General features: G+C 46.0%; 1 protein-coding gene across 1 annotated transcript in view; it reads left to right on the top strand.

Annotated features, from left to right (window-relative positions):
* LOC137367180 (dynein axonemal heavy chain 8-like) overlaps positions 1 to 20,074 on the top strand; it is a 2,531,605-nt gene that overhangs the window by 544,656 nt on the left and 1,966,875 nt on the right. Inside the window, exons 43-50 of the mRNA XM_068028616.1 lie at positions 106 to 205; positions 707 to 842; positions 2,252 to 2,362; positions 3,398 to 3,405; positions 3,471 to 3,707; positions 10,801 to 10,908; positions 17,691 to 17,879; positions 18,950 to 19,192. Coding sequence (XP_067884717.1) covers positions 106 to 205; positions 707 to 842; positions 2,252 to 2,362; positions 3,398 to 3,405; positions 3,471 to 3,707; positions 10,801 to 10,908; positions 17,691 to 17,879; positions 18,950 to 19,192 — 1,132 coding nt within the window. The remainder of the gene's footprint in view (positions 1 to 105; positions 206 to 706; positions 843 to 2,251; positions 2,363 to 3,397; positions 3,406 to 3,470; positions 3,708 to 10,800; positions 10,909 to 17,690; positions 17,880 to 18,949; positions 19,193 to 20,074) is intronic.

The following is a 20,074-nucleotide window of genomic DNA, read 5'->3' as shown; positions in this document are numbered from 1 at the left end:
CACCTCTGCTCAGTCCGAAAACGTGACCCTGAGCTTCCGGTTGCTTGCCATTTCAACACTCCCCCCTGCTCTCATGCTCACATCTCTGTCCTGGGATTGCTGCAGTGTTCCAGTGAACATCAACGCAAGCTCGAGGAACAGCAATTATTTACCAATAGGCACGCTACAGCCTGCCGGACTGAACATTGAGTTCAATAATTTCAGAGCATGACGGGCCCCCCTTTTTATTTTTAGTTATTTTTTCTTTTTTACTTTTTTATGTGTTTATTTTGTTTTAGTTTGTTTAGTTTTTTTCTACTGTGCCTACCCACTGTTTTTTTCATGTTTGTGCTTGAGGCCAGGCTACTCAGTTTTCTGTCCATTGACACCCTCTCTGTCCTAATGCTTTGCCTTTCACCACACCATTAACATACCATTTGCCTTTGCTCCATGACCTTCTGGTCAGTTATTCTCTGTGACCTTGTGCTATCAACACCTCTTTTGTTATCCCTTGCCCCATCCCCTTTTACTTGCTTAAAACCTTTTACGTTTCTAGCCTCTGCCTGTTCTGATGAAGGGTCACTGACCTGAAACGTTATCTTTGCTTCTCTCTCCACAGATGCTGCCAAACCTGCTGAGTATTTCCAGCATTTCTTCTTTTTATTTCAGATTTCCAGCATCTGAAGTATTTTGCTTTTATATTATGATGTGCTTATGTGTTCTACAGGTTTGCTGCAATGAATGGGCAGATATTTTAGCTCCAAAAGCCAGATATATTGAAAAAACTGTGGACAGGCTGGTGGAAATATTTGTAGAGATCTCTGACATGATGAAAGACATCATAAAATCTGATGTTGAGCCAGGTAAGCAAAATGCTGTTTCAAACCCACTGTTAACAAGTGACATCGGAATATTCCAACCTGAGGTGACCACAATCACAGACACTGGGGTTTTGCAATTCTGCCATTGGCTTCTCCCTTTCTGACTTTGAGCAAAAGACAAGCTTTAAAATAAAATAGAACTGGGGGAGAGAGATAGAGAGCGACTGGGGTGGGTGGGGAAGGGGAACAGACTGAGGGGAGAGAAAGAGGGAGAGACTTGGGGGAGAGGGACAGACATCATTGGCTGTTCCTCGATTTGAGGATGACATCTACTCAAGGTCACTAGTTTCTGCCATGAGTCTTCAGATGACTCAACAGGTGGATTCTTGAACTGCAGATCTTTGGGCATATGGAGCAGGTCGTCCCACAAAGTAGTGAGATCCAGAGTGCAGGATTTGCTTCCCGTTCTTTCCTTCTCTGCCACCGCTCTGCCTCATCATTAAGGCTTTTGGACTCAAAGCATGATGCAGCTTAATGGCTGTCGCCATTTTGAACGATTGATAGCAAGCTCCTCCCAGTCATCAATGTCAATGTTGCTACGCTTCAAAGAGAGTGTCTTTGAAGTGTTTCTTTGTGCTCCCGTGGAATGCTGGCCATTTGAGAGTTGAGAAAACAGGACCTGGCAGGTGAGACAGTTTTTGGCCATCCATACACAGTGTCCAGTCCATTGAAGTTGGTTTTGCAGGAATTTTGCCTGAATGATTGTGAAGCTGCCTTCAAGAACATAGAGAGAGAGAGACTGGGGAGGGGAAAAGAGTGAGACTTGGGGGAGAGAGAGACAGGGTGGGGGAGAGACTGTGGGGAAGAGAGACTGACGGAGAGAGAGAAAGAGAGACTGGGGTGAGAGAAACAGAGACTGGGGCGGGGGGAGAGATAGAGAGAGCGAGAGGAAGACCACGGAGGAGACAAACAGAGAGAGAGAGTGAGAGAGACTGGGGAAGAGAGACAGACAGACAGACAGAGGGAGAGAGGGGGAGAGAGAGAGACTGAGGCATAGCTAGAGAGAGAGGCAGACAGAAAGGAGGGGGAAAAGAGAGAGCCAGCGACACAGAGATGGTAAAGGCAGAGAGAGAGAGAAAGACAGACACAGAGACAGGGTTTTGGAGGGGTGCGGGGAGAGCGTGATCAATATCAATCCTGACAGATGGACACCTATCTGGAATACTGCGCATCTCTAGATCAAGCGTGCAGTCCGACATTAAATACTTGTACAAGCAAAAACAATGCCAGGTCACTGACTAAATCAGTGCTCATCATAGTGATGAGAAAGTAAGTTAATAAATTAGTCTTCTCAATGAAAGCTTGTTCACAATAATGCACAAATTTTGTTCTTTTGATTAATAAAAAGATAAATTTCTAATGCCTTTATCTTTCTGAAATTTGCTCACCAGCCACCTATGTAGGACAAAAATTGCAATGTGGCTCCTCATGCGAAAAGATTGGACACCCTGCAGTTTCCGACCTTCAGATCTTAAACACTGGCTTTAAAAAAAATTTGAACTGTCAGTTTTACTGACAGTTGCTGCGATTAGGAACTGCTCCTTCCAACCTTCAGGGCAGCTTCATGGTTTTCCAACATGCTTAAAAAAAAATTGGAACTGACAGTTCTGGTGTTAAAATTTACTTCATCAGAACATAAGGAATGGAGGGAACCGGTAAGAACATAAGAACTAGGAGCAGTTGTGGACAATTCAGCCCCTCGAGCTGGGAATGGTGGCCACTGCTGGGACTGCACCCAGCCAGAAGAGCACAAGGGATGTTGGCCCCAAAGAAAGTTCAGTCCGTCGGCCTTGCCGGGCACAATCAGCCAGGCCCTGGCGAGACGGGGGCGGGGGGGTGTCAGTTGGGAGCAGAGGGGAATGTAGTGCAGTGGGGGCGGTTGGGCCATGGCGGACCCTCCGTGTGGCACAGGGTGCCCAATCAGGAGGGCCCCCTTACCCCCCCCAGCCCGCAAGGAGCCCGCCAGGTTTTACTGAACGGCCTCCTGGGGGCCCTGAGCCGCCCGCCTGCCGCTGGTAATATACCAGCGGTGGGGGCAGGAGGCCCTTAAGTGTAAGTTAATTTGCCACTTAAAGGCCTTAATTGGCCTGGGTGGGTGGGCCATTTCTCATTGCTGCCAGCCCTTGTAAAATTGCAGCGGGTATGAGAAGGCAACTGCAACAGCAGCCCCCGCCTCCCACTCAATTTTACGACCCCCCACCTCTAGCTCACTCCTGCAAAGGGGGTTTAAAATTCTGGCCACTGTCTCTGTCCAGTTCAAAAGCAGTTGAGAAACGGCAAACTGTAACCTGGCCAGTTGAATCCTGGTTAACCATTTGACTTACCTGAATTGAGGGGCAGTGGTAGGCAGCGGCGGACCTGGAAGGAACCGGGACTGGAGTGGAGCTGTTACGGAAAGAGCGGGGCTCGAGACCCTTCACTTACCTGACGTCTTTTATTAGTGATTACTAGCTGGAATAGTGCTATTTGCACAGAGGCGGGGGCGGGGGTTGGGGAGCGTAGGTGCTCTTTGGTCTCTTTCTTTTCTGCCTTTCTAGCCTCAACGGTACAGGGGATAAAGCGGATTGCAAATAGCTGGTATATTATTACACTAGCTAAATTTCATTGTAGAGCTTAAGTTATGGCAGGGCAGCTTATCCAAGTGGAATGTGGCCAAGTGCCTCCAGTGGAATGTGGGTAGTCGTGGACGTACCATGTGACCTTGATGAACATAACTGCAGAGAGTATCTCCGGCTGCAGATGCTTGAGCTTCGGGTTTCGGAGCTCGAGCAGCGGCTGGGGTCACTATGGTGCATCCGCGAGGTGGAAGATTACGTGGATCGCACATTTCAGGAGGTGGTCAACCCAGTTAGGGACTGGATAGCTGCCTGATGGGCAAGAAGGTCAGGGCAGGTAATGCAGGTGGCCTCGGAGGGCATCGCACTTTCTAATCGGTATTCAGTTCTGAGTACCAATGGGAAGGAGGGTTCCTCTGTAGAGTGCAGTGAGGGTCATGACCGGAACATCATGGGTGACCTAGCTGTGCTGGGTGGGAGGTAAAAGGACAAGAGAGCAATAGTGGTAGGGGATTCTATGGTTAGAGGAACAGGTAGGCGTTTTTGTGGTTGCAGACGTGATTCCAGGATGGTATGTTGCCTCCCTGGTGCAAGGGTCATGGATATCACCGAGCAGCTACAGAGCATTCTGGAGGGCGAGGGTGCGCAGCCAGAGGTCGTGGTCTACATTGGCACCAACGATATAGCAAGAAAGAGGGATAGGGTCCCGAGGCTGAGCTTAGGGACTTGGGAAAGAGATTCGCAATCAGGCGGAGAGTTTCATCTGTTGACTTTTTTTTGTTAAAATAAAACCACCCAGTTTGTATTACCAAGGGTAATTATCTACGGATCATTCCCAAGGCCACGTGCTAGTGAGTTTAGTAATAAGAAAATACACCAGCTGAATGCATGGCTGGAGAGATGGTGCAGAAGGGAGGGCTTCAGATTTCTAGGGCATTGGGACCAGTTCTGGAGTAGGTGAGACCTGTACAAGGCGGATGGTCTGCACCTGAACAGGACTGAGACAAATATCCTTGCAGGAAGGTTTGCTAATGCTGTTGGGGATGGTTTAAACTAGATTGGCAAGGGGATGGGAACCTGAGTGTAGTCTTAGATAGGACAATTTCAGGGCAGGGAACAGGACGCAGAAAATTAGCAAAATTGGCGAGTGACTGTAAAAGACAGAGGAAGAAAAGGTTAAAAAGTGTACAACACAGGAATTTGGCAGTGTTAAAGGGTATTTATTTAAATGCAAGGAGTATAGTAAATAAAGCAGATGAGTTGAGATCACAGATAACATGGCAACACGATATTGTTGTTAAAACGGAAATTTGGCTTAAGGAGGGGCAAGAATGGTAGCTCAACATCCCTGGATTTAGAGTATTCAGGCGTGATAGCAAGGGAGATGAAAAAGGGAATTGTAGCATTATTGGTCAAGGAATCAATAACATCTTTGAGGAGGGATGATATGCTAAATGAATCATCAAACAAGGCCATATCGGTGGAGCTCAGAAATAAAAACGGGGCTGCCACATTACTGGGACTGTGCTATAGACCCCCAAATAGTGAGAGGGAGATAGAGGAACAAACATATAGTCAAATTTCTGAGTGCAATAACTTTTTGGGCGGTGATGGTTGGGGATTTCAACTACCCCAATATCGACTGTGATTCAAACTATGAAGGGCACACAGGGGACAAAATTCTTGAACTGCATTCAAGAGAACTTTTTTAGCCACTACATAACAAACCCATGAGAGGGGGCGCAATTCTAGATTTAGCTTTTGGTAATGGGGCTGGGAAAGTGGATGAAGTAACAGTGGGTGACCATTTTGGAGATAGTGACCAAAATACAGTTAGTTTTAGCATAATCATGGAAAAGAACAAACATAAAACAGGAGTAAGAGTTCTAAATTGGGGGAAGGCGAATTTTAAGGAATTGAGAGGTGACCTGGCGAAGGTGGACTGGATACAGCTACTTGAAGAAAGATCAGTGGCAAACCAGTGGGATGCATTCAAGAGCAAGATACTACATGCACAACATAGGCATGTCCCCACAAAGGTAAAGGGTGGTACTGCCAAATCTAGAGCTTCCTGGTTATCTAGAAGCTTATAAGGTAAGTTAAAGCAAAAAATGAAAGCTTATGATGATCACAAATATCTTAATACTTAAAAAGGCTAGAGGAGTATAGAAAGTGCAGGGGTGAAGTAAAAAAGGAAATTAGAAAAACAAAGAGAGGGCATGAAAAATTATTGGCAGGTAAAATTAAGGAAAACACGAAGATCTTTTATCAGTATGTTAAGAGTAAGAGGATAACTAAGGAAAGGGTAGAGCCTATCAGAGATGTACAGGGGAACTTCTGCGTGGATGCAGAAGATGTGGGCAGGGTTCTTAATGGGTTTTTTGTCTCTGTCTTCACAAAGGAGAGGGTTGATGTAGACATTGCCGTTAAGGAGGAGGAGTGTGAAATAATAGATCAGACAAGCATGAGAGAGGAAGTGCTTGAGGGTCTGACATCCCTGAAAGTGGATAAATCGCCAGGACTGGATGTTTTGCATTCCAGGCTATTAAAAGAAGCCAGGGAGGAAATAGCGGATGGGCTGAGGATCATCTTCAAATCCTCACTGGATACAAGTGAGGTACCAGATGATTGGAGGTCTGCGAATGTTGCACCATTGTTTAAAAAGGGTGCGAGGGATAAGCCAGGTAATTATAGGCCAGTCAATGTGACCTTGGTGGTGGGTACATTTTTAGAATCTATTCTGAGGGACAGGATAAACTGTCATTTAGAAAGGCATGGATTAGTCAGGGATAGTCAACATGGATTTGTTAAGGGAAGGTCATGTCTTACTAACTTGATTAAGTTTTCTGAGGAAGCAACAAAGAGGATTGATGAGGGTAGTGCAGTGGATGTGGTTTACATGGATATTAGTTAGGCATTTGACAAGGTCCCACATGGCAGATTGATCAGTAAAATGAAAGCCCATGGGATACAGGGGAAGGTGGTAGGTTGGATCCAGAATTGGCTCAGTGATAGGAAACAAAGGGTACTAGTCGATGGATGTTTTTGTGAATGGAAAGCGGTTTCAAGTGGTGTGCCATAAGACTCAGTGTTAGGTCTCTTGCTGTTTGTGGTATATATTAATGATTTGAATGTGGGAAGCAGGATTGGGAAATTTGCTGATGACACAAAACTTGGCTCAGTAGTTAATAGTGAGGAGGGGAGTCATGGACTCCAGAATGATATCAGTGGTTTGGTTGAGTGGGGAGAAAAGTGGCAAATGGAATTCAATCCTGAGAAGTGTGAGGTGATACATTTGGGAAGGGCAAATAAAGCGAGGGAATATACAATAAACGGGAGGATATTGGGAAGTGTAGAAGTGAGAGACCTTTTAGTGCATGTCCACAGGACCCTGAAGGTGGCAGGACAGGTAGACAGAGCGGTGAAGAAAGCATATGGATTGCTTTCCTTTATTGGCCAAGGTATAGAGTACAAAAGCAGGGATGTGATGCTGGAGCTGTATACAGCGCTGGTTAGGTCACAGCTGGAGTATTGTGTGCAGTTCTGGTCACCAAATTACAGAAGGAACATAATTGCTCTGGAGACAGTGCAGAGGAGATTTGCAAGAATGTTGCTAGTCCGTAAGGGTTGCTGCCGTGAGGAAAGATTGGACAGATTGGGGTTGTTTTCCATGGAATTGAGGAAGCTGAGGGGTGACTTGATTGAGATGTACAGAATTCTGAGGAGCCTAGATAGAGTAGACAGTAAGGGCTTGTTTCCCTGACGGGGAGGTCAGTTACCAGGGGACACAGATTTAAGGTGATTGGTAGAAAGATTAGAGGGTACAGAGGAGATACTTTTTCACCCAGAGGTGGTGGATGTCTGGAATTCACTGCCAGGATCGGTGGTGGAGGCAGAGACCCTCAATTCTTTTAAAAGGTACCTGAACATGCACCTAAGGTGCTGTAACTTGCGGGGCTATGGAGCAGGTGCTGGAGTTTGGGTGGATAGCATATTCGGCCGGCGAGGAGACGATGGGCTGAATGGCCTCCTTATGTGCTGTATTTTGTTCTATGTTCTATCTCATTGAAACCTAAAAAATACTTAAAGGGATTGACAGGGTTGATACAAGTAAGCTGTTTCCCCTGGTTGAGGAGTATAGAACCAGGGGGCACACTTTCAAAATAGGGGGAAAGCCACTTAGGACCGAGCTGAGGAGAAATTTCTTCACTCAGAGGGTTGTGAATCTTTGGAAATCTCTAGCCCAGAGGGATGTGGAAAATCAGTCATTGTATATGTCACTTTGGAAGGAGTAACAGCAATGCAGAGTACTGGGCTAATGGGAAGATTCTTGGTAGTGTAGATGAGCAGAGAGATCTTGGTGTCCAGGTACATAAATCCCTGAAAGTTGCTACCCAGGTTAATAGGGCTGTTAAGAAGGCATATGGTGTGTTAGCTTTTATTAGTAGGGGGATCGAGTTTCGGAGCCACGAGGTCATGATGCAGCTGTACAAAACTCTGGTGAGGCCGCACCTTGAGTATTGCGTGCAGTTCTGGTCACCGCATTATAGGAAGGATGTGGAAGCTTTGGAAAGGGTGCAGAGGAGATTTACTAGGATGTTGCCTGGTATGGAAGGAAGGTCTTACGAGGAAAGGCTGAGGGACTTGGGGTTGTTTTCGTTAGAGAGAAGGAGGAGGAGAGGTGACTTAATAGAGACATACAAGATAATCAGAGGGTTAGATAGGGTGGATAGTGAGTGTCTTTTTCCTCGGATGATGATGGCAAACACGAGGGGACATTGCTTTAAGTTGAGGGGTGAAAGATATAGGACAGATGTCAGAGGTAGTTTCTTTACGCAGAGAGTAGTAGGGGCGTGGAACACCCTGCCTGCAACAGTAGTAGACTCGCCAACTTTAAGGGCATTTAAGTGGTCATTGGATAGACATATGGATGAAAATGGAATAGTGTAGGTCAGATGGTCGGCGCAACATCGAGGGCCGAAGGGCCTGTACTGCGCTGTAATGTTCTAATGTTCTAATGTTCTAATGTTCTAAAGCAGAGATTGACAGATTTCTAAACACCAATGACATAAAGGGATAGGGGAATAGTGTGGGGAAAAGGCATTGAAGTGGATGATCAGCCATGATTGTATTAATTGGCAGAGCAGGCCCGATGGGCTGAATGGCCTACTCCTGCTCCTGTGTTATTATGTTCCTATGTTCATCTCCTTAATCAATACTGCCTTTTTCCCTTTCCTATCTTTCCTGAAAACCTTGTATCCAGGAATATTTAATACCCAGTCTTGCCCATTTTTGAGCCAGATCTCTGTTATAGCTAAAACATTTCCACATGTCAATCTGCACCTGTAAATCACCAAACTATTAACAACACTCCATGCATTCACATGCATGCACATTAACCCTGATTTAGACTTTATTACTTTCTATCTTACTCTGACCCCACCTTACTATTCTCTATTCTAATGCTATCTATCTCTCCCAGTATTCTGTGCAACTTGGTATTCCTCTCTAATATTTCCTCCTGGTTCCCACACCACGAAGTTAGTTTAAATCCTCCCCAATAGCAATAGCAAACTGCCTCGCAAGGAAATTTGTCCTAGCTCTGCTCAGGTGCAATCCATCCGGCTTGTACAGGTCCCACTTCTCCAGAACAGGTCCCACTGTCCCAGGAATCTAAAGCCCTCCCTCCTGCACCGCCTTTCTAGCCATACATTCATCTGCACTATCCGCCTATTTTTATACTTACTTGCACGTGGTACTGGGAGTAATCCAGAGATTACTACTTTTGAGGTCTTGTTTACTAATTTCTTATCTAGCTCACAAAACTCTTTCTGTAGGACCACATCCCTCTTCCTACCTATGTTGTTGGTATTAATGTGAACCATGACTGCTGGTTGTTCACCCTCCCCTCTCGGTGCACTGCAGCCATTCAGTGACATCCTTGACCCTGGCACCAGGAAGACAACACACTATCCTTTATTTCTTTTTATTTCTTTATAGATACAGCACTGAAACAGGCCCTTCGGCCCACCGAGTCTGTGCTGACCAACAACCACCCATTTATACTAACCCTACAGTAATCCCATATTCCCTACCACCTACCTACACTAGGGGCAATTTACAATGGCCAATTTACCTATCACCCTGCAAGTCTTTGGCTGTGGGAGGAAACCGGAGCACCCGGCGAAAACCCACGTGGTCACAGGGAGAACTTGCAAACTCCGCACAGACAGTACCCAGATTTGAACCCAGGTCCCTGGAGCTGTGAGGCTGCGGTGCTAACCACTGCGCCACTGTGCCGCCCCATTCGTTCATGCTTGCAGCCACAGAAGTGCCTGTCTGTTCCCCTGACAGGATCCCCCTTGAAATTCCCAATCATCACTGCCTGAAAGTTATTACACTCAGAAATTTGCCTACATATTTGTTCCTCTATATCCCTCTCACTATTTGGGGATCTGTAGTACACTCCCAGTAATGTTGCTTCCCCTTTTTTATTTCTGAACTCCACCCATATAGCCTCGTTTGATGATTCATTTAGCATATCATCCCTCCTCAAAGCTGTTATTGATTCCCTGACTAATAATGCTACAACCCCCCTTTTTTATCTCCCTCTCTATCATGCCTGAATACTCTAAATCTAGGGATGTTGAGCTGCCATTCTTGCCCCACCTTAAGCCAAGTTTCTGTTATAGTAATGATATTGTTTTGCCATGTGTCTATCTGTGATCTCAACTCATGTGTTTTATTTACTATACTCCTTGCATTTAAATAAATACCCTTTAACACTGCCAAATTCCTGTGTTGCACACTTTTTAATATTTCTCACCTTTCATTCTTCGAAACTCCAGGGAATACAGGCCCAATTTCCTCAATCTGTCATAGAGTCATACAGCATAGCAACAGGCCCTTCGGCCCACCGCGTCTATGCCGACCATAATGCCTATCTATACTAATCCCACCTGCCTGCATTATTTCCATATCCCTCTATGCCTTGCTCATTCAAATACCTGTCCAGATGCCTCTTAAATGTTGCTGCTGTTCCTGCCTCCACCACCTCCTCTGGCAGCTCATTTCCGATACCGACTATTCTTTGTGTGAAAAAGTTCCCCCTTTGATCCCCTTTAAACCTCCTCCCTCTCACCTTAAATCTATGCCGTCTAGTTTTAGTCACCCCTACCATGGGAAACAGACTCTGGCCATCTACCCTATCTATGCCTCTCATAATTTTATATACCTCTATCATGTCCCCTCTCAGCCTCCTTCGCTCCAGGGAAAACAGACCCAGCCTATCCAATCTCTCTTTAGAACTCAAGCCCTCCAAACCAGGCAACATCCTTGTGAATCTTTTCTGCACCCTCTCTAGCCGAATCACATCTTTCCTGTAGTGCGACGACCAGAACTGCACACAGTACTCCAAATGCGGCCTTACCAACGTTATAAACAACTGTAACATGAAGTCCCAACTCTTGTACTCAGTGCCTCAGCCGATGAAGGCAAGCATGCCATACGCCTTCTTCACCACCCTGTCTACCTGTGTTGCCACTTTCAGGGAACTATGTACTTGCACCCCAAGGTCTCTGCTCAATAACACTCCCCAGGACCCTGCCATTCACTGTATATGTCCTGCCCTGGTTTAACATCCCAAAATGCATCACTTCGCACTTGTCTGTGTGAAATTCCATTTGTCAATCCCTTGCCCACTTTCCCAGTTGATCTATATCCTGTTGTAACCTGAGACAACCTTCTTCATTGTACACTATACCACCAATTTTGGTGTCATCTACAAACTTACTAATCATGCCCCCAACATTCACATCCAAGTCATTAATACATATGACAAACAACAGAGGGCCCAGCTAATCTGCCATCCCGGGAACAAGTCTGGTGAACCTTCATTGCACTGCCTCTATAGCAATAATATCCTTCCTAAGGTAAGGGGACCAAAACTGCACACAGTATTCCAGGTGTGGACTAACTAAGACAAAAACAAGAAATGCTGGAATCACTCAGCAGGTCTGGCAGCATCTGTGGAAATAGAAGCAGAGTTAACGTTTCAGGTCAGTGACCCTTCTCGGGTTCCGAAGAAGGGTCACTGACCCGAAACGTTAACTCTGCTTCTCTTTCCACAGATGCTGCCAGACCTGCTGAGTGATTCCAGCATTTCTTGTTTTTGTTTCAGATTTCCAGCATCCGCAGTATTTTGCTTTTATTTTAGTGGACTAACTAAGGTTCTATACAATTGAAGCAAGATTTCGCTACTCCTGTACTCAAACCCTCTTGCAATAAAGGCGAACATACCATTAGCCTTCCTAATTGCTTGCTACACCTGCATGTTAGCTTCCACTGACTTACTGACGAGGACAGCCAGGTTCCTTTGTATATCTCCACTTTCTAATCTCTTAGCATTTAAGAAAGACTCTGCGCATCTGTTCCTCCTACCAAAGTAAATGGGCGGCACAGTGGCGCAGTGGTTAGCACCGCAGCCTCACAGCTCCAGGGACCCGGGTTCGATTCCGGGTACTGCCTGTGTGGAGTTTGCAAGTTCTCCCTGTGTCTGTGTGGATTTTCTCCGGGTGCTCCGGTTTCCTCCCACAAGCCAAAAGACTTGCAGGTTGATAGGTAAATTGGCCATTATAAATTGTCACTAGTATAGGTAGGTGGTAGGGAAATATAGGGACAGGTGGGGATGTTTGATAGGAATATGGGATTAGTGTAGGATTAGTATAAATGGGTGGTTGATGTTCGGCACAGACTCGGTGGGCCGAAGGGCCTGTTTCAGTGCTGTATCTCTAATCTAATCTAATCTAAATAACCTCACATTTTTCCACATTATATTCCATCTGTCATATTTTTGCCCACTCACTTAGCCTGTTCAAATTCCCTTGAAGCCGCTTTGCATTTTCCTCAGAAAACACATTCCCACCTAGTTTTGTGTCACCCATAAGCTTGGAAATATTACATTTGGTCCCCACATCCAAATCATCGATGTATTTTGTGAACAGCTGGAGCCCAAGTACTGACCCTTCCGGTACCCCACTAGTCACAGCCTGCCAATGCGAGAATGACCAGTTAATTCCGACTCTGTTTTCTGCCTGTTAACCAATCGTTAATCAATGCCGGTATATTACCTCCTATCATTGTTTTCAGAGTATAAATTCAGGGGACTCTCAGTGCTGCCTGTTTGCACTGTGTGCTGCTGGCAGGCACAGAGTGTGAAGAAGGGAGTTTGGTAACTGAGGTAGTTCGGGAAGGAGGGGGACTATAAATTAAGAAAAAAATAAATTTGAGTGCACACAGTGTAAAGTGGGAGGGTATAAAAGCAAAATACTGCGGATGCTGGAAATCTGAAACAAAAACAAGAAATGCTGGATTCACTCAGCAGGTCTGGCAGCATCTGTGGAAAGAGAAGCAGAGTTAACGTTTCGGGTCAGTGACCCTTCTTCGGAACTGACAAATATTAGAAAAGTCACAGATTATAAACAAGTGAGGTGGGGGTTGGGCAAGAGATAACAAAGGAGAAGGTGCAGATTGGACCAGGCCACATAGCTGACCAAAAGGTCACGGAGCAAAGGCAAACAATATGTTAATGGTGTGTTGAAAGACAAAGCATTAGTACAGATTAGGTGTGAATATACTGAATATTGAACATCAGCAAGTGCAAACCTGAAGAAAAACAACCTGAAAAAAACAGTGGGAAAGCAAACTGAACAAACTAAGATGAAATGAAATAAATGCAAAAAAAGATTGTAAAAAATGTAAAAAGGAATGCAAAAAAAAAGGAAGAAAAAATAACTAAAAATGACTAAAAATGAAAGTAAAGTGGGGGGCTGTCATGCTCTGAAATTATTGAACTCAATGTTCAGTCCGGTAGGCTGTAGTGTGCCTAATCGGTAGATGAGATGCTGTTCCTCGAGCTTGCGTTGATGTTCACTGGAACACTGCAGCAATCCCAGGACAGAGATGTGAGCATGAGAGCAGGGGGGAGTGTTGAAATGGCAAGCAACCGGAAGCTCAGGGTCCTGCTTGCGGACTGAGCGGAGATGTTCCGCAAAGCGGTCACCCGGTCTGCGCTTGGTCTCCCCAATGTAGAGGAGACCACACTGTGAGCAGCGAATACAGTATACTGCATTGAAAGAAGTACAAGTAAATTGCTGCTTCACCTGAAAGGAGTGTTTGGGGCCTGGGATAGTGAGGAGAGAGGAGGTAAATGGGCAGGTATTACACCTCCTGCGATTGCAAGGGAAGGTGCCCTGGGACGGGGACGAGGTAGTGGGGGTAATGGAGGAGTGGACCAGGGTGTCGCGGAGGGAACGATCCCTTCGGAACTGACAGGGGAAGGGAGGGGAAGATGCGAATGGTAGTGGCATCACGCTGGAGGTGGCGGAAATGGCGGAGGATGATCCTTTGGATATGGAGGCTGGTGGGATGAAAAGTGAGGACAAGGGGAACCCTGTCACGGTTCTGGGAGGGAGGGGAAGGGGTGAGGGTAGAGGTGCGGGGAATGGGTCGGACACGGTTGAGGGCCCTGTCAACCACAGTGGGGGGAAATCCTCGGTTGAGGAAAAAGGAGGTCATATCAGAAGCACCGTCATGGAAGGTAGCATCATCAGAGCAGATGCGTCGGAGACGGAGAAACTGGGAGAATGGAATGGAGTCCTTACAGGAGGTAGGGTGTGAAGAAGTGTAGTCGAGGTAGCTGTGGGAGTCAGTGGGCTTATAATGGATATTGGTAGACAACCTATCCCCAGAGATGGAGACAGAGAAGTCGAGGAAGGGAAGGGAAGTGTCAGAGATGGACCATGTAAAGGTGAGAGAAGAGTGGAAATTGGAAGCAAAGTTGATAAAGTTTTCTAGTTCGGGGCGGGAGCAGGAAACGGCACCGATACAGTCATCAATGTACCGGAAAAAGAGTTGGGGGAGGGGGCTTGAGTAGGACTGGAACAAAGAATGCTCGACATATCCCACAAAAAGACAGGCACAACTAGGACCCATGTGGGTACCCATAGCGACACCTTTTACTTGAAGGAAATGCATGGAGTTGAAGGAGAAGTTGTTCAATGTGAGAACAAGTTCAGCCAGGCGGAGGAGGGTGTTGGTGGATGGGGACTGGTTGGGCCTCTGTTCCAGGAAGAAGCGGAGAGCCCTCAAACCATCCTGGTGGGGGATGGAGGTGTAGAGCGATTGGACGTCCATAGTGAAGAGGAGGCGGTTGGGACCAGGAAACTGGAAATTGTCAAAATGACGTAGGGCGTCAGAAGAGTCACGGATGTAGGTGGGAAGAGACTGGACCAGCGGAGAAAAGATAGAGTCTAGATAGGAAGAAATAAGTTCAGTTGGGCAGGAGCAGGCTGACACAATGGGTCTGCCGGGACAGTCCCGTTTGTGGATTTTGGGAAGGAGGTAGAAGCGGGCTGTCCGGGGTTGCGGGACTATGAGGTTGGAAGCTGTAGAGGGAAGATCTCCAGAGGAGATGAGGTCAGTGACAGTCCTTTGGACGGTGGCTTGATGTTCGGTGGTGGGGTCATGGTCCAGAGGGAGGTAGCAAGAGGTGTCTGTGAGTTGGCGTTGAGCTTCTGCAAGGTAGAGGTCGGTACGCCATACAACAACAGCACCACCCTTGTCTGCAGGTTTGATGACCATGTCGGGGTTAGACCTGAGAGAATGGAGTGCCTCAAGTTCAGAGGGGGACAGGTTACAGTGAGTGAGGGGGGCAGAGAAATTGAGACGACCAATGTCGCGCCGACAGTTTTCAATGAAGAGATCAAGAGCGGGTAAGAGGCCAGGGTGAGGGGTCCAGGTAGAGGGAGAATGCTGGAGGCGGGTGAATGGGTCTGCTGGTCGGGGGGAGGACTCCTGGTCGAAGAAGTGAGCCCGGAGGCGGAGGCGACGGAAGAAGAGCTCAACGTCATGCCGAGCGCGAAATTCATTGAGGTGGGGGCGTAAGGGGATAAAACTGAGACCTTTGCTGAGTACAGAACGCTCAGCATCAGAGAGGGGGAGGTCAGAGGGTATAGTGAATACACGGCCAGGGGTCAGATCAGAAGGGGTGGGGTCAGAGGGAAGTGAAGCGGAAGGAGGATCTGGAGGGGCATTGGTCCCCATCAGCTGCTGGAGCTTGCGTTCCTTAACACCTGAAAGGAAGAAAAAAAGTTTTTTGTTAATGCGTCGGATGAGACGTAAGATGAGATGAAACTGCGGAGTAGAACAGATTTGAGATAAGGTGAGACGGTGCTGCTGGAGAGAGAGGTCCAGTGTGTGCATATGGCGGCGCATAGCACTGAGTGTGGATCTCAGGATGCGGCGAGAGTAGCAGTCCGAGGAACGTTGTATTTCTCGGAGATACCTGTGATCCTGGGTGGTTTCAAAGCATGATGGGTGAAACTGCAGTTGGAATCCACGTGGAATCAGTCGGAGCCGGAGACAGTCACTGAGGAAGGAGATGTGACTGTGAAAACGAGTTTTGGTAGATACCTTATCAAACACCAGGAGGGAAATAGAAAGCAATGAAGGTGAACAAGGTAAAAGAGACAAACGAAAATCCCGTCGGAGAGAAGAGCAGAACTTCTTCAAGGTAGGCATTCCTGGAAGAGAAGTGGCAGTGAATTAAACACTAAAATAAAAGCAAAATACTGCGGATGCTGGAAATCTGAAACAAAAACAAGAAATGCTGGATTCACTCAGCAGGTCTGGCAGCATCTGTGGAAAGAGAAGCAGAGTTAACGTTTCGGGTCAGTGACCCTTCTTCGGAACTGACAAATATTAGAAAAGTCACAGATTATAAACAAGTGAGGTGGGGGTTGGGCAAGAGATAACAAAGGAGAAGGTGCAGATTGGACCAGGCCACATAGCTGACCAAAAGGTCACGGAGCAAAGGCAAACAATATGTTAATGGTGTGTTGAAAGACAAAGCATTAGTACAGATTAGGTGTGAATATACTGAATATTGAACATCAGCAAGTGCAAACCTGAAGAAAAACAACCTGAAAAAAACAGTGGGTAAGCAAACTGAACAAACTAAGATGAAATGAAATAAATGCAAAAAAAGATTGTAAAAAATGTAAAAAGGAATGCAAAAAAAAAAAGGAAGAAAAAATAACTAAAAATGAAAGTAAAGTCATGCTCTGAAATTATTGAACTCAATGTTCAGTCCGGCAGGCTGTAGTGTGCCTAAAGTGGGAGGGGTTCCTTTCTTTCTTTCTTTCTTCTACTTTTTCTCAGCTTCTAGGAGCTGCCTCTCTCTTCAGTACTGGGGAAGAAGCTGATTGATGAATAACTGGCAAGTTATTTTACTTCTCATGGTAGTAAAAAAATTTTAAAGTTCCATATGGCAGGTCAGCTCGGCCAAGTGGAATGTACGCCCTGTGGAATGTGAGAAGTCATGGGTGCACCATGTGTCCTAGATGAACACATCTGGAGGAAGCGTCATTGGCTGCAGAAGCTTGAGCTCTGGGTTTTGGAACTTGAGCGGCGGCTGGAGTCACTGTGCATCTGTGAGGCAGTGGACTACGTGGATAGCATGTTTAGGGAGGTGGTCACACCGTAAGTTAGGAGCATGCAGGCAGAGAGAGAATGGGTGACCACCAGGCAGTCTAAGAGAACCAGGAGGGTAGTGCAGGAGTCCCATGAGTCTATATTGCTTGCTAATTGGTTTTCCATTTTGGATACTGGTGAGAGTGATGGTTCCTCAGGGGTGTGCAGCCAGAGCAAAGTCTGTGGCACCACTGGTGGCTCAGCTGCACAGGAGAAAAGGAAGTAGAGTGGAAGAGCAATAGTTACAGGTGATTCAATAGTCAGGGGATCAATAGACAGCTGTTTCTGCAGCAGTAAACATGATTCCAGGATGGTGTGTTGCCTCCCTGGTGCCAGGGTCAAGTAAGTTAGCGAGCAGCTGCAGGACATCCTTCTGGGGGAGGGTGAACAGCCAGAGGCCGTGGTCCACATTGGTACCAGTGACATAGGTAGGAAGAGGGATGAGGTCCTGAAAGCAGATTTTAGGGAGTTAGGAAGGAAATTAAAAAGCAGGACCTCCAAAGCAGTAATCTCAGGATTACTCCCAGTGCCACGTGCTAGTGAACTTAGGAACAGGAGAATTGATCGATTGGCTGGAGAATTGGTGTAGGAGGGAGGGCATCAGATTTCTGAGGCATTGGGACCGGTTCTGGGGCAGTTGGGACCTGTACATGATGGATGGGCTACATCTTATCAGGACCGGAACTAACATCCTCGCAGGGAGATTTCCGAGTGCTGTTGGGAAGGATTTAAACTAGCTTGTCAGGGGGATGGGAACCTGACGGGTAGCTCAAATTGTAAGGACGTAAAGCTGGTAACAGGAGGCAGAAAAGTAGCAAGTGACATGAGAAAGCAGGCAAAACAAAAGCGAGAATCAACTAGGCCTAAAATGCAGAAGGTCAAGAAGGCAAGGTTAAGGGCACTCTACCTGAAGGCACGCAGCATTCGCAACAAGGTAGGTGATTTAAAGGCCCAAATGGAGGTAAATGGGTATCATGTAATTGCCAGAATGGAAAAGTGGCTACAGGGTGACCAAGACTGGGAACTGAATATTCAAGGATATTAGACATTTAGGAAGGACAGGCAAAAAGGAAAAGGAGGTGGTGTTGCACTGATAATAAGGGATGGGATCAGGAAGGTAGTAAGTGAGGATCTCATTGGAAGAACAAGATATAGAATCTGGGTGGAGCTAAGAAACTGCAAGGGGCAGCAAACATTGGTAAGAGTTGTTTAGCAGCCACCAAACAGTAGTAGTAGTCTAAGGCATGGTACTAATCAGGAGATTAGAGAAGCATGTAGCATGGGTAATACAGTAATCATGGGTGACTTCATTCTGCATACAGACTGGGTAAACCGAATGAGCACTAATGCTGTGGAGGACGAGTTTCAAGAGTGTGTTAGGGATGGTTTTCTAAAGCAGTACATTGAGGAATCAACTAGAGAACAGGCTATTTTAGATCTAGTATTATGCAATGAGAAAGGGCTAATTAATAATCTTGTTGTAAAAGAAACTTTAGGGACGACTGATCATAATATGATAGAATTTTACATTATGTTTGAAAGTGAGGTAGTTCAATCTGAAGCCAGGGTGTTAAATTTGAACAAAGGAAATTATGAAGGTATGAGGGGCAAATTGGCTGAGGTGGATTGGGAAAATACATTAAAAGGTATGACAGTATGTTGGCAATGGATTGTCTTTAAAGAAATATTACACAGTTTACAGCAACTATACATTCCTTCAAGGCACAAAAACCCCAAAAGTAAAGGCAGTCACCCGTGGATAACAAAGGAAGTTAAGGATTGTATCAGATTAAAAGAAAAGGCCGATGAAGTTGCCAGAAATAGTAGTAAAACTGAGGATTGGGAGGATTTTAGAATACAACAAAGGAAGACGAAGAAACTGATAAAGGGAGAATAGAATATGACTGTAAGCTGGCAAAAAATATAAAAACGACTGTAAAAGCTTCTATAAGTACATAAAAGGGAAATGTTTGGCTAAGACAAATGTGGGTCCATTAAAGGCAGAGTTTAGGAGAATTTGTAATGGGGAATAGAGAAATGGCAGAGAAGCTATGTTATTGCTTTGTGCCTGTCTTCGCTGAGGAAGAAACAAGAAATCTCCCAGAATTAGAGATCCAAGGGATTCGGGAGAATGTGGAATTGAAGGAAATTATTATAAGTAAGAAGATTGTTTTGGAGAAATTAATGGGGCTGAAAGTTGATAAGTCCCTAGAACCTGATATTCGACATTCCAGAGTGTTGAAAGAGGTAGCTATGGAGATAGTGGATGCATTGTGATCATCTTCCAAAATCCTACAGATTCTGGAGCCGTTCCTGCAGATTGGAAGGTAGCAAATGTCACCCCACTATTTAAGGGAGGGAAAAAATGTGGAACTACTGACTTGTTAGCCTTACATCATAAGTAGGGAAACTGTTAGAATCTATTCGTAAGGATGTGATAAATAGACATTTGGATAATAAAGATCTGATTGGACATAGTCAACATGGATTTACGAATGGGAAATCATGTTTGACGAACCTGCTGGAGATTTGAGGATGTTACTAACAGAATTGATAAAGGGGAGTTGGTGGACATGGTATACTTGGATTTTCAGAAGGCTTTTGATGAAGTCCCCCACAGGAGGTTGGTTCGCAAAATTAAAGCACATGGGATAGGAGGTAATATACTGGCATGGATTAAGGATTCGTTAACAGGGCATAGCTGCTAGACTGGGTCTGCGGCAGGTGGTGAAGGAACTAACAAGAGGGAGAAACCTACTTGACCTCGTCCTCACCAATCTGCCTGCCGCAGGTGCATCTGTCCATGACAGTATTGGTAGGAGTGACCACTGCACAGTCCTCATGGCGACGAAGTCCTGCCTTCATGTTGAGGATACCCTGTTGTGTGGCACTACCACCGTGCTAAATGGGATAGATTTTGAACAGACTTAGCAATGCAAAACTGGGCATCCATGAGGAGCTGTGGGCCATCAGCAGCAGCAGAATTGTACTCAATCACAATCTGTAACCTCATGGCCTGGCATATCTCCCACTCTACCATTACCATCAAGCCGGGGACCAACCCTGGTTCAAAGAAGAGTGCAGGAGGGCATGCTAGGAACAGCACCAGGCATACCTCAAAATGAGGTA

Source organism: Heterodontus francisci, chromosome 3 (assembly GCF_036365525.1).
Source record: "Heterodontus francisci isolate sHetFra1 chromosome 3, sHetFra1.hap1, whole genome shotgun sequence".
In the NCBI taxonomy this organism is placed as follows: domain Eukaryota; kingdom Metazoa; phylum Chordata; class Chondrichthyes; order Heterodontiformes; family Heterodontidae; genus Heterodontus; species Heterodontus francisci.
The sequence above is the reverse complement of the archived record's forward strand: the minus strand, read 5'-3'. Positions and strand labels throughout refer to the sequence as shown.